Source organism: Oncorhynchus nerka, linkage group LG11, assembly GCF_034236695.1.
Source record: "Oncorhynchus nerka isolate Pitt River linkage group LG11, Oner_Uvic_2.0, whole genome shotgun sequence".
NCBI lineage: Eukaryota > Metazoa > Chordata > Actinopteri > Salmoniformes > Salmonidae > Oncorhynchus > Oncorhynchus nerka.
The window spans coordinates 40,354,436-40,367,805 of NC_088406.1; the positions used below are offsets into that span (position 1 = coordinate 40,354,436).

The following is a 13,370-nucleotide window of genomic DNA, read 5'->3' on the forward strand; positions in this document are numbered from 1 at the left end:
CATCGTATTTAGTCTCATTTCCCCTGACAATATATAAAGATTGTACTGTAGTTATCCCCATCAGAAGCACAAACAGAACACTCAACATGAAGCTCTTACTCAGCCTCCTTGGTGAGTTCCTTTCAGTCCACTTAAAGAGATTACAGATCTTTATTTATGTGTATAGATGATCACTGATTCCATGATTGATTGATTGACAGAATGATCACCAATTTTATTGTTGGTTATTTTAATGATTAATGGTTATTTATTGTTTCAGTTGTTTCAACACTACCTCAATTGGCTGAACTACAAGGTATTTAGTAAATACATTTCTCTCTGGCTGCGTTTACACAGGCAGACCAATTCTGATCTTTTTACCAATTATTGGCAAAGATCTGATCTGATTGGTCAGCAATACCAATTCGTGGCAAAATATTTGGGCTAACTGCGTAGTCAGCCATCATAGGCCTCTGAGATTTCAAGTCCTTCTCTTCAAACCAGTGTTGTGTAATGTCATATGAAATACAGTATGTAAATTGTTTATTTTCATGAGTAATACTTATACACTGCTGAATATTAGTTGCCATTTGTAATGTTAGGTGATCGTGTAAATAAGACCAAGTTGCTGTTTATGCTTAGAAGTTATGCTTATTTTGTTCTCAAGTCTGACTCTAGTAGGCTGCGTTTACACAGGCAGCCCAATTCTGATATTTGTTTCACTAATTGGTCTTTTGAGCAATCAGATCAGCTCTGAAACAGATCTGATGTGAAAAGATCTTATGTGATTGGTCAAAAGATCTTATGTGATTGATCAAAAGAACAATTATTGGAAAAATATATTAGAATTGGGCAGCCTGTGTTAACACAGCCGTGGTAGTCTACTCAAAATGGTAGAAAGACTTACCTGTCAACATTTCTTCACAGTCCTCCCCACCAGTGCTCCACAGACAGCCGTGGCTGAGCTAGTCAAGGGGTTACCCTGGATCTTCTCAGGGGAGAGCGTGCATCTGAAGTGCAGTGTTCCTGGGAATGTGTCGGCCGAGTGGAGATACCGGTGGTTCAGGGGGGGCGAGCAGCTCCAGGAGTCTGAATACTTTGTCCTCTGGAAGGCCAGGCCACAGCAGAGTGGGAAGTACTACTGCCAGGGCCTAAGAACCACATGGATAAACACACAACACACCCTCCACAGCCTGCCTATAGAAATAGAGGTGGACGGTAAGAGAACCCCTGTCAATATTGAGCCATGATGACATCTAGTTTGGTTGTCCTTCTGTTAGCAGTCTGTATTAGCCAACTCCTTTCTTGTTGTCATGCCAAACGTGTAACAATAGCAAAATAAGCAGAAACAGACTGACAACCAGGCTAAGTTACACCTGTAGCACACCTGACCATAGAGGGTAACTGTCAACAGACAGGGACTACGCCACCCCGTTAACTAAAATCACTTATTGCTCTTTGTCAGGTGGGTGGGCCATCCTGCAGGCCCCGCCCCTGCCCATGCTGGTTGGAGAGACAATGACCCTGACGTGTCGTGTCCGTAACAACCCCAAACTGACAGAGGTCATACTCTACAAAGACGGGGTGGAGCTTCAGATACAGCGTGGCCCAGAGCTGCGTGTCACCAACCTTACCCTGCAACACCACGGATCCTATTGGTGCAGAGCATCCTGGGATGGACGGAGGGAAACCAACTCTGTAATCTCAATGGCTGCTCCAGTGTCCATCATAGGTGAGGTTGAGTGACTGGTGTGGTTTGTAATTTTGAGTTTGTGCAGGGTGTGGAATCATATTTCAAAGTTGATTTGCCCTCATCATTCCATTATCATCACTATCATATGGTCATTGAATACCAGTTGGTATGTGAGGAATACTTTTCAGTATTAATGTTCTATATTCTCCCCTGCAGAGGTTCTGACAGAGCCCATGTTGGAGATTGTGCCCAATGACCCTCTGATCCATAAAGACCGTATGCTCCTGGTGTGTCATGTTCAACTGAACGCCCGTCAGCCGGTTCCACACATCCACTACTACTTCTACCAGGACGGGCTGAGTCTCGGGCCTGCCTCTTCCCAGGACAAAGTCACAGTACTGAGGGACTCAGGCCAGTACTGGTGCAAAGCCAGCGTTCCTACTCTGGGCCTGAAGAGGCTCAGCGAGCCCTTAGGTTATGGGCGAGTGACAGGTGAACAAACCAGAAATGAATAGTATTCCCCCTTTAGGATGCGTCATAATGTTGACCATTGGCGTCAGTTCAGTTAAACCTAGGGTATGACAGGATGGGGGGGACAGCTTCTCTCTGAACAATGCTCCGCATGGTCCTAAAGCCAGCCAACCAACATGCTAAACAGCCGTTGCATTTGAATTGGGATTAGAAGGATTTTAGTCTACTTTTTTGCAGCCTACTTTTATATTTTTGGTCTTGAGCTAGGTACGGCGACTGCCATACCCTGACATTCCCAACTGACGCCCTGATGCTGACTCTGTGTTAACAGGGAAACATCAGGGACCAGTTGTCTCTCTCCAGCCCAGAGCTCCAACTCCCCAGACCACCACCTCTATCTAGCCTTCTAAGCCCCCTACCTTCCCCGATGCAGCCAGTGATTCTCCAAACACACTGTCCTGTGATGTTGTTGTTTCAGATGATGGGACAATGGTGTGGAGGGACTTCTTTTGAACAATACCAGATCAATGTACATTATCACTATCAGTTTCATAATTAGACCCTTTTGAACCAATTTAGTTGCATCTCCAGTTTACCCATTCATATGCCTCCAGAATGTACTTGTGTTTTATAACATTCCTTATCTAAATGAATGAATTAATTATTCATTAATATAATGTTATTTGTCTTTTAAGTTGTGAATGAAACAATGAATTGTATTTGCACTGTTGATTGTAAACTCAATCCAAATAAATCCAGTCAAAGTCAAACATTTACTTATTGATTTTTTTTTAAGTGTACAAAAGCTCATAGTATTTCAATCGACCAGATTGACAGTCTTGTAAAGATGTCCTTATGTTGTTGGGTCTATAGAGGGAGTATGAAGAGAGATGGGGTGAATGCTGCAATTCAGATCATATAGAGGTGTTTTACAGTCCCTGGTACTGTGGTGGCATAGTGGGCTCCATTTTCATGCGTTGTCTGTATAGTGCAGCAGCCCAGAGGGGCTGGTCAGTGGGGTAAAGTATGGGTAGTATGAGGTGGAGTATGGAGGAGTTCCAGTAGAGATTGTTTAGGTATTGTGGATGTACAGTAGAGTTGATTGTATTAGATATCAGATCATTTGTCAGGGCTTGTCAGCGTAGAGCAGGAAGCCAGAGAAAGTGCTGTCGTCATCACTGCTGGCGTAGACTCCATTCCAGTCCCTCAGTGTCTCCAGCCATACCTGGTCCCCCACCGCCAGCTGCAGCAGTACCAGGCTGTATGCCTGGTCGATGTCCTGCCCATACAGAGAGTCTCGCATCCGCACCTTCCTCACCCCATTGACTACCAGGGCGGCGCGCAGGGGCTTGTTCCGCACTGTGATGTGGTAGGATAACATGTAGACCCCCCCGTGGGCACAGGTGAAGCTGTTGGGGGAGGAGATGTAGTGGTTCTCTCCGTTGTAGAAGACCTTGTCAAAGCGGACGGGGAAGCCCGATGGAGGGAAGGACTTACTGGGGGAGAGGCCCACACTGACCCCGTTACCCTTCGCCCCTCTGATCCCCCGAGGGCCCCTGTCCCCTCTCATTCCGGGGGAGCCTCTGTCACGCTTTGGCCCAAACATCCCCCTCCCTCCCTGGTGTCCAGGCAGCCCTCGCACCCCTGGCTCACCTTGAGCCCCTGGTGGTCCTGGATCCCCCTGGTCACCCGCCACACCAGGGGAGCCCTGCATGCCATCCACCCCAGGAAGGCCCACCTGTCCCTGAATACCTGGAGGCCCAGGGTCCCCTCTATCGCCCTTCAGTCCTCTCTCCCCAAATGTCCCACACTCCCCTTTGTTACCCTTGTCCCCCTTCAAGTCTTGTGCCCCAGCCAGCCCTGGGGGTCCGGTTGGGCCTTCTATTCCAGGTTCCCCTTTCTCACCCTTAGTCCCATTTTGGCTTTCACCCTTCTCCCCCCAGTCACCTTTGACCCCAGGAGGCCCTCTGTCACCTTTTTCACCTTTAAAGCCAAATCCACCTGCAGGGCGCAGAGCACAGTGTAAGTGGGCCGTCTCAGCAACTAGGCCCAGACAGAATTTATGAGGAAGATATTAATTGATTTTACATGTTTGATTTAATCATTCTTTATGGAGGCTGGAACAGGTACAGGTAGCCTTGTTTCATGATTTCTTTGCCTGCATGTGCCTATATGTGTTAAAGGGTTTCGCTGGTTACCGCTCTCTCCTTGTTTCCCTGGGATACCCAGAGTTCCTGCCATTCCAGGGTATCCTTGGTCACCTTTAACTCCTGGGAAAGAGAGATAGATAACAGACAACTCAGAATAATCAATAAATCTACTGTTTGCTCACACAGCCAGGAAAGTGTACATATCTCAAATAAATAATGTATCGTTTCTCTTTTGTGTTCTCCTCTGTCTCCTTTTGGCCCTGTAGTTCCATTTGAACCAGCCAGTCCAGGAAAGCCTCTGGACTGTGCCATCCTGGATGAGCTGCACTACCTGAGCCACTTGTGTGGGTTGTAGACTCCGTCTCATGCTACCACTAGAGTAAAAGCACCGCCAGCATTCAAAAGTGACCAAAACATCAGCCAGGAAGCATAGGAACTGAGAAGTGGTCTGTGGTCACCACCTGCAGAACCACTCCTTTATTGGGGGTGTCTTGCTAATTGCCTATAATTTCCACCTGTTGTCTATTCCATTTGCACAGCAGCATGTGAAATGTATTGTCAATCAGTGTTGCTTCCTAAGTGGACAGTTTGATTTCACAGAAGTGTGATTGACTTGGAGTTACATTGTGTTGTTTAAGTGTTCCCTTTATTTTTCTGAGCAGTGTAGTTTCAACAAGATATCAAAAGCCATGGGTCACCACTACTGGTATTGTTAAAGGTCCCTATGTTGTTATAGTGATTTCAATACCTGGTAGTCCTCTGCCCCCTTTTGGCCCTCGAGGGTCCTTCTCTGGTAGACAGCACTCACAAAAGTTGAAGTAGCACTCGTTATAATCCAAGGTGTAATTATCATGCCCAACACCAGGGGGCCCTGTGGTTTCAGTATAGTAATCCTGGTTGGCATCACTGGGGTAGGTTGGGGTCTCTGTGGTAACCAGGGGGTAGGGATCCATGGGATCTGATTTCTCCACTGATTTCAGTGTCTTAGGGATGATGGTGGTTAGGGGCTGCATGGTAATCCGGGGCTGCTCGCGGTAAGGCATGGGCTTCTTGGTGTATTGGTACTTTGGTCGCTGAGTGGTCTTCGTCGATACACTGGTCACTGTGAATGACATCACTGCCACTGCCAAGAGACACAGAGGGGTGTCTGTGTGGAGAGAGACCCGAGGAGAGTGATACCTGAGTAGGGGGTTGTGGGGAGTAAGGTGCCCAGGGCCAAAAGAGGTGGGGGTAGTTGGGGAAAACAGGGTCTGGGGGTTACAGGGGAGAAAGAGAAAGAGAGAGAAAGAGGGTCATGGTCAGGTGAGTGCAAGGTAAAAGTGCTCTGGTACCACCCACTTGTTTCCCCCCACCTACGTTCTCTACCTGTCCCCTAGCCCCGGGTTGGACCCCGTCCCACAGAGGTAGAGTAACCCAGACTATGATCAGGTGTAGAGCTCACTCTCTCTCTCTCTCTCTCTCTCTCTCTCTCTCTCTCTCTCTCACAAGCATGTTTTAACTATTTGCTAAATATTAGGCTATATTGAGACTTGCCTCAATATCTACAGTATGACGGCAAAAATACATATTTACCAGCATCAGGTGTTGTCCTTGTCTTGTGTCCGGTCAGTCTGAAGGTCAGTAGTCACTGTTGATTGAGAAAAGGAGAGAACGAGAAATGGAGCAGATGAGAAGAGGGCTTAAAAGAGTGTGAAACAGAGAGAGGGACAGAGATTTTTCTAAACAGCAGTGATACATTGTAAAATTATGTATTTTTATGTCACATTAGCAGTATGTGTTTGAGAATAGGTTGACAGGGGAAACCATAGGTTATGGTTGAGCGATCAGTTCTACCATCATCCATAATGGAGCACAGTGATGTCAAGCCACACACTTACTGATGGTAACCCTGACCTAGAAACCTGACCTGACCCCACTCCCCTGGGCTCCTGTGTGTTCAAATCCTGCTCTCTCTCCTGCCCTCCCCCTGTTCCTAACATCCCATAACCACTAGGTGGCAGTGTTGTTTAATCAAATAAATCACTGAGGCCTCCCCACCAGTCCTGTTCCTTGGATACACACAACAGAACCCAAAGCTTATCTGTCCTGAGCTACTCTTGCACACATATTTACATAACATAGATAGGTCTGCCATGTGAAACACCATGATTCATATTCATTTCTCTGCTGTCTTTTATCTATAGGTAGAGGACATTGTCATTAATGTCATTATCTGATGGTTCATGACAGAAAGACAAGTGGAACTGGGGAGGCAGTTTAAACCCTAACCATCTCTCCACATGCATAACCATATGCATGGTGACATGCCTAATCTGTGTGTGGTGTCGTCATGTAAGGCTATGAGCTTACTAACCAACCCTTCTGGGGGTGACTATTGGTCATACTCTCCCATGCCTCCTTATTTTCTCTTTAGTTTGAATCCAGTAGCGATCATGTGAGGTTGAGTTTGCTCAGGGCGTGAAGGAATTCTATAACTCCATGGCCAGTCTATTACCTAGCTCACCTCGTCTCTGGAGATGAGGGGACAGCAGGGAGGGGCGTCCAACTGTCCACAAAAACAGGTGCTCACCTTGATCACCTCCATCTTTGCATTGTAGAAGGGAGATGTACACCTGTTCAACCAAAAAGGACCCTTTCTTCCTCTCTTGCACAAACACACCGGCACGCACAGCAGTCTAATGACTGACCTCAATGTTTCTTCCACCCAACCCGGTAGTAAAGCAAACAGACTACCCTCAAAACAAACAGTACAAATGGCACGTGCTTAGCGCGAGGCTTTCTTTGCTGTCTCTGATTGTGTGTATCTATCTGAGAGGATCAGAACAAATCCAATCTGATGAAACCGAACCAAGAGAACAGATTGATTCACAAGTAAAATATTTATCCATGAACAAACTCTCATTAAAGATTTCCATGGCTTTGATAGTAAATCTGTATCATGTTTAGATGAGTCTTTCTTTCTCTCTGTGAGTGAATGAAATTGGCTCCCTCTGCTCCTTGTCAATCACAGATCTCACTAAATAAAAGCTTTGCTCAATACCATGGGGGCAAAGTTAGTAATGCCACAACCCTGCACTCGACTAAAACTGTATGAGTGAATGGATGGGTGGAGTTACAGCGGGTTTTCCCAAACTCAGGACCCCAAGGGGTGCACGTTTTGGTTTTGACCTAGACGGTATTTGGGAAACACTGAAATACAGACTCTAGGGGTGCCCTAACAACTGTGTTGTTGTGTTTTACATAAGGAATGTAGGCCTTCAAAACCTGATCAATATCCTACTGACGGATCACACATGGTGTGTGTGTTTTTGTGCTTTTACTATAGCAAAACAAGGATAATTCAGACAAGTGGGGACATTTTGCCAGTCCCCACAAGAAAAACGTATATTTTAGGCTTAAGGGCTAGGTTTAAGGTTAGGGTTGGGGTTAAGGTTAGGGTTAGGTTAAGGTTTAGGTTTAGGGGAAATAAGATTTATAATGGGAATCAATTCTTTGGTCCCCACAAGGATAGTAAACAAACGTGTGTATGTGTGCGTGTGTGTGTGTTTATGTGTGTGTGTGTGTGTGTGTGTGTGTGTGTGTGTGTGTGTCTGTGTGTGCGTGTGTGCGTGTGTGCGTGTGTGCGTGCGTGCGTGCGTGCGTGCGTGCGTGCGTGCGTGCGTGCGTGCGTGCGTGCGTGCGTGTGTGTGTGTGTGTGTGTGTGTGTGTGTGTGTGTGTGTGTGTGTGTGTGTGTGTGTGTGTGTGTGTGTGTGTGTGTGTGTGTGTGTGTGTGTGTGTGTGTGTGTGTGTGTGTGTGTGTGTGTGTGTGTGTGTGTGTGTGTGTGTGTGTGTGTGTGTGTGTGTGTGTTTGTGTGTGTGTGTGTGTGTGTGTGTGTGAGATGCTTAGAATTGTCCTGTGAGAAGCAACAACAAAGCAAGCCAAGAAAGGTGAGAGATTCAAACGTAAACAGTGTAACTTAGCATTGGGCCCATTGTGGATGTGTTTACAGAGTCAGCGTCAAGACTGATAGCTCTCTTTATTTACACTTGATCATTAGATAAGGGAGTTCTGATTTCATCTACTGTCACTAATGAAGCATAACCCAATCTGGAGGGGAAGGGAGGGGCGGAGAGGATAGGGTTCCTGTGCATTGTTTCACTCAATATGATTAATTGAAATTAATCTGCAATAATGATGCTCTTTCAGAGCAGGACAGAGAAAAGACCTCTGCCTGGGGAAGTGGAATACAATTTTGATCAGGTAGTTTTATTTTCAATTCGTTTTTTCTGTTCACTTACTATTTTACCTAGCTCTTATCAATAGCTCTTATCATATCAATTTATAAATGACAGTGCATGGAGAATGCTGTTAATTCTATTTTTTTAAATTAAGTAGATGTTTTAAAAGGCTGGTCATGACACACATCAACACCATCATCCCAGACACTCTAGAAACACTAGACATACCACCCTAACAGAGCCACAGATGACGCAATCTCAATTATACTTTATGCTGCCCTCTCCCACCTGGACAAGAGGGGAAATAAATATTTGAGAATGCTATTCATAGACTACAGCTCAGCGTTCAACACCATAGTCCATCCCCAATCTAGGGACCCTGGAACTGAACCCCTCCCTCTGCAACTGGATCATGGACTTCCTAAAGGGCCAGACCCAGGTGGTGAGGGTTAACAACAACACCTACGCCACACTGACCCTCAAGACGGGGGCTCCACAGGGGTGTATGCTTAGTCCCCTCCTGTACTCCCTGTTCACCCACGACTGTGTGGCCACGCATGACTCCAACACCATCATCAAGTTTGCTGACGACACAACATTGGTAGGCCCAATCACCGATGGCAATGAGTCAGCCTTACAGGGAGGAGGTCAGAGACTGTGTGGTGCCAGAACAACAACCTCTCCCTCAATGTCAGCAAGACAAAGGAGCTGATTGTGGAATGTAGGAGAAAGAGGGGGAAGCACACCCTCACCCACAGCTGTAGCGCCGTAACATGGTCCGCACACACCAACACAGTTGTGAAGAGGGCACGGCAGTGCCAAAAAAGATTTGTCATGGGCCCTCGGATCCTCAAAAAGTTCTACAGCTGCACCATCGAGAGCATCTTGACTGGCTGCATCACCTTCTGGTATGTCAAATGTAACGCCCTTGACCGCAAAGCGCTACAGAGGGTGATGTGGACAGCCCAGTACATCACTGGGGCCAAGCTCCCTGCCATCCAGGACCTCTATATCAGGCGGTGTTAGAGGAAAACCCCGAAAAATTACCAAAGAATCCAGCCCCCCAAGCCATAGACTGTTCACTCTGCTAGCCTCCGGCAAACTGTACCAGAGCGTTGGTTCTTGGACCAACAGGCTCCGAGACAGCTTCTACCCCCAAGCCATAAAACTGTTAAATAGTAAATTCATGTTACCCAAACTATCTGTACTGACCCTATGCATGCTCACTAGACTATATACACACACTCACATTACACACTTTTACACATCACTTGCTGCTGCACTATTCTTTATTTTACTCTTGTTGAGATGCTTAGTCACTTTACCCTGCCTTCAGGTACATATCTAACTCAAATACCTCATAACCCTGCAAATTGATCTGGTACTGGTACTCCCTATATATAGCTCCATTCTTGGATATTTATTTTATCCCTCTTATGTTATTATTACATTTTTTTACTCTGCATTGTCAGGAAGGGCTCATAAGCAAGCATTTCACAGTGAATACTACATCTTTTACATTTGAGTCATTTAGCAGATGCTTCGATCCAGAGTGACTTACAGTAGTGAGTGTAAACATGTTTGTGCTTTTCCCCCTACTGGTCCCCCGTGGGACTCGAACCAACAACTCTGGCGTTGCAAGCACCATTCTCTACCAACTGAGTCACACGGGACCCCTAGTTGTATTCGGAGCATGTGACAAATACAAATACAATTTGATTTGACTTGACCTCTGCCACACCTCCATTTGTGCTTTGAGAGACTAGTCAAGGACCATATCACCTCCACCCTACCTGACACCCTAGACCCACTCCAATTTGCTTACCGCCCAAATAGGTCCACAGACGATGCAATCTCAACCACACTGCACACTGCCCTAACCCATCTGGACAAGAGGAATACCTATGTGAGAATGCTGTTCATCGACTACAGCTCGGCATTCAACACCATAGTACCCTCCAAGCTCGTCATCAAGCTCGAGACCCTGGGTCTCGACCCCGCCCTGTGCAACTGGGTACTGGACTTCCTGACGGGCCGCCCCCAGGTGGTGAGGGTAGGCAACAACATCTCCTCCCCGCTGATCCTCAACACGGGGGCCCCACAAAGGGTGCGTTCTGAGCCCTCTCCTGTACTCCCTGTTCACTCAATCATCAAGTTTGCGGACGACACAACAGTGGTAGGCTTGAATACCAACAACGACGAGACAGGAGGAGGTGAGGGCCCTCGGAGTGTGGTATCAGGAAAATAACCTCACACTCAACGTCAACAAAACTAAGGAGATGATTGTGGACTTCAGGAAACAGCAGAGGGAACACCCCCCTATCCACATCGATGTAACAGTAGTGGAGAGGGTAGCAAGTTTTAAGTTCCTCGGCATACACATCACAGACAAACTGAATTGGTCCACTCACACAGACAGCATCGTGAAGAAGGCGCAGCAGCGCCTCTTCAACCTCAGGAGGCTGAAGAAATTCTGCTTGTCACCAAAAGCACTCACAAACTTCTACAGATGCACAATCGAGAGCATCCTGGCGGGCTGTATCACCGCCTGGTACGGCAACTGCTCCGCCCTCAATCGTAAGGCTCTCCAGAGGGTAGTGAGGTCTGCACAACGCATCACCGGGGGCAAACTACCTGCCCTCCAGGACACCTACACCACCCGATGTTACAGGAAGGCCATAAAGATCATCAAGGACATCAACCACCCGAGCCACTGCCTGTTCACCCCGCTATCATCCAGAAGGCGAGGTCAGTACAGGTGCATCAAAGCTGGGACCGAGAGACTGAAAAACAGCTTCTATCTCAAGGCCATCAGACTGTTAAACAGCCACCACTAACATTGAGTGGCTGCTGCCAACACACTGACATTGACACTGACTCAACTCCAGCCACTTTAATAATGGGAATTGATGGTAAATGATGTAAATATATCACTAGCTACTTTAAACAATGCTACCTTATATAATGTTACTTACCCTACATTATTCATCTCATACGCATACGTATATACTGTACTCTATATCATCGACTGCATCCTTATGTAATACATGTATCACTAGCCACTTTAACTATGCCACTTTGTTTACTTTGTCTACATTCTCATCTCATATGTATATACTGTACTCGATACCATCTACTGTATGCTGCCCTGTACCATCTCTCATTCATATATCCTTATGTACATATTCTTTATCCCCTTACACTGTGTATAAGACAGTAGTTTTGGAATTGTTAGTTAGATTACTTGTTGGTTATTACTGCATTGTCGGAACTAGAAGCACAAGCATTTCGCTACACTCGCATTAACATCTGCTAACCATGTGTATGTGACAAATACAATTTGATTTGATTTGATTTGATTTGATTTCTTTGATCTCCACCCCAAACGTCTTGCTGACACTGGCATTTCCCACGTGCTGACGCATAGAGAGAAAAGTGATAAAAATAGAATAATGTTCAATTTACGCTCGCATAACTCATGTCTTAATTTTCCCCATAGAGAATAGATATGTATTGTTCCTGGAAAGAATACGGTGGTGGTGTTCAGTTCCAGGCTATGAAAAGCAACGGAGCCAGCCTCTTTAAAAACAGAAACGTAAATGTGAGTTTTCAGTTTCCTTCACCCTTCATCCTTTTTAACCCTCGTACAACCGACGGAGGTCATTTTGGTTTATTCAATTCTTCCATTTTTTTCGGACTTTGTCAGTCAACAAATTCTTAACGAGTCAAACTCATTGTTTAGTGTTTCTGTATCAATATCGAAAATGTTTAAGTCCTTTGGGGACATTTTAACCCCAGACAAAAACACATCATTCCGCCTGTAGTAATTTGATAGATAAGAACAATACTTGAATCTATGTTTCTCTGGAGACAGAGATTCACCAGAGGTTGGAGGGTGACCTGTATAACTGACCAGATAGACAGATTCACCAGAGGGTGGAGGGTGACCTGTATCACTGACCAGATAGACAGATTCACCAGAGGGTGGAGGGTGACCTGTATCAGTGACCAGATAGACAGATTCACCAGAGGGTGACCTGTATCACTGACCAGATTGACATATTCACCAGAGGGTGGAGGGTGACCTGTATCAGTGACCAGATAGACAGATTCACCAGAGGGTGGAGGGCGACCTGTATCACTGACCAGATAGACAGATTCCCCAGAGGGTGGAGGGTGACCTGTATCACTGACCAGATAGACAGATTCACCAGAGGGTGGAGGGTGACCTGTATCAGTGACCAGATAGACAGATTCACCAGAGGGTGGAGGGTGACCTGTATCACTGACCAGATAGACAGATTCCCCAGAGGGTGACCTGTATCAGTGACCAGATAGACAGATTCACCAGAGGGTGACCTGTATCAGTGACCAGATAGACAGATTCACCAGAGGGTGGAGGGTGACCTGTATCAGTGATCCGGTAAGACAGATTCACCAGAGGGTGGAGGGTGACCTGTATCACTGACCAGATAGACAGATTCACCAGAGGGTGACCTGTATCAGTGACCAGATAGACAGATTCCCCAGAGGGTGGAGGGTGACCTGTATCACTGACCAGATAGACAGATTCACCAGAGGGTGGAGGGTGACCTGTATCACTGACCAGATAGACAGATTCACCAGAGGGTGACCTGTATCAGTGACCAGATAGACAGATTCCCCAGAGGGTGGAGGGTGACCTGTATCACTGACCAGATAGACAGATTCACCAGAGGGTGACCTGTATCAGTGACCAGATAGACAGATTCACCAAAGGGTGGAGGGTGACCTGTATCAGTGACCAGATAGACAGATTCACCAGAGGGTGACCTGTATCAGTGACCAGATAGACAGATTCACCAGAGGGTGGAGGGTG

The 13,370-nt window shown here is 46.4% G+C and overlaps 2 protein-coding genes across 2 annotated transcripts; one reads left to right on the forward strand and one right to left on the reverse strand.

The window, feature by feature from the left end:
• Positions 1 to 32: 32 nt before the first annotated feature.
• Positions 33 to 2,629, forward strand: LOC115136856 (high affinity immunoglobulin gamma Fc receptor I-like). The gene is made up of 6 exons (XM_029672706.2): positions 33 to 111; positions 260 to 295; positions 907 to 1,197; positions 1,445 to 1,711; positions 1,889 to 2,164; positions 2,475 to 2,629. Exons 1-6 carry the CDS (start codon positions 87 to 89, stop codon positions 2,543 to 2,545), a joined length of 966 nt encoding a protein of 321 aa, XP_029528566.1. The 5' UTR covers positions 33 to 86; the 3' UTR covers positions 2,546 to 2,629.
• Positions 2,630 to 3,269: 640 nt separating this feature from the next.
• LOC115137797 (inner ear-specific collagen-like) lies at positions 3,270 to 6,877 on the reverse strand. Its single transcript, XM_029674110.2, has 4 exons — positions 6,797 to 6,877; positions 5,042 to 5,543; positions 4,342 to 4,413; positions 3,270 to 4,144 (listed from the first exon to the last, which is right to left on the reverse strand). Exons 1-4 carry the CDS (start codon positions 6,875 to 6,877, stop codon positions 3,270 to 3,272), a joined length of 1,530 nt encoding a protein of 509 aa, XP_029529970.1.
• Positions 6,878 to 13,370: the final 6,493 nt, after the last annotated feature.

Coding starts and splice junctions, on each gene's coding strand:
- LOC115137797 (XM_029674110.2), bottom strand. CDS start 6,877: ATGGAGGTGATCAAGGTGAGCACCTGTTTTTGTGGACAGTTGGACGCC. Junction 5,544..6,796: donor CCCTCATCTCCAGAGACGAG/GTGAGCTAGGTA, acceptor TGTAACCCCCAG/ACCCTGTTTTCCCCAACTAC. Junction 4,414..5,041: donor AGGGGGCAGAGGACTACCAG/GTATTGAAATCA, acceptor TCTCTTTCCCAG/GAGTTAAAGGTGACCAAGGA.
- LOC115136856 (XM_029672706.2), top strand. CDS start 87: ATGAAGCTCTTACTCAGCCTCCTTG. Junction 296..906: donor TCAATTGGCTGAACTACAAG/GTATTTAGTAAA, acceptor ATTTCTTCACAG/TCCTCCCCACCAGTGCTCCA. Junction 1,198..1,444: donor TATAGAAATAGAGGTGGACG/GTAAGAGAACCC, acceptor GCTCTTTGTCAG/GTGGGTGGGCCATCCTGCAG.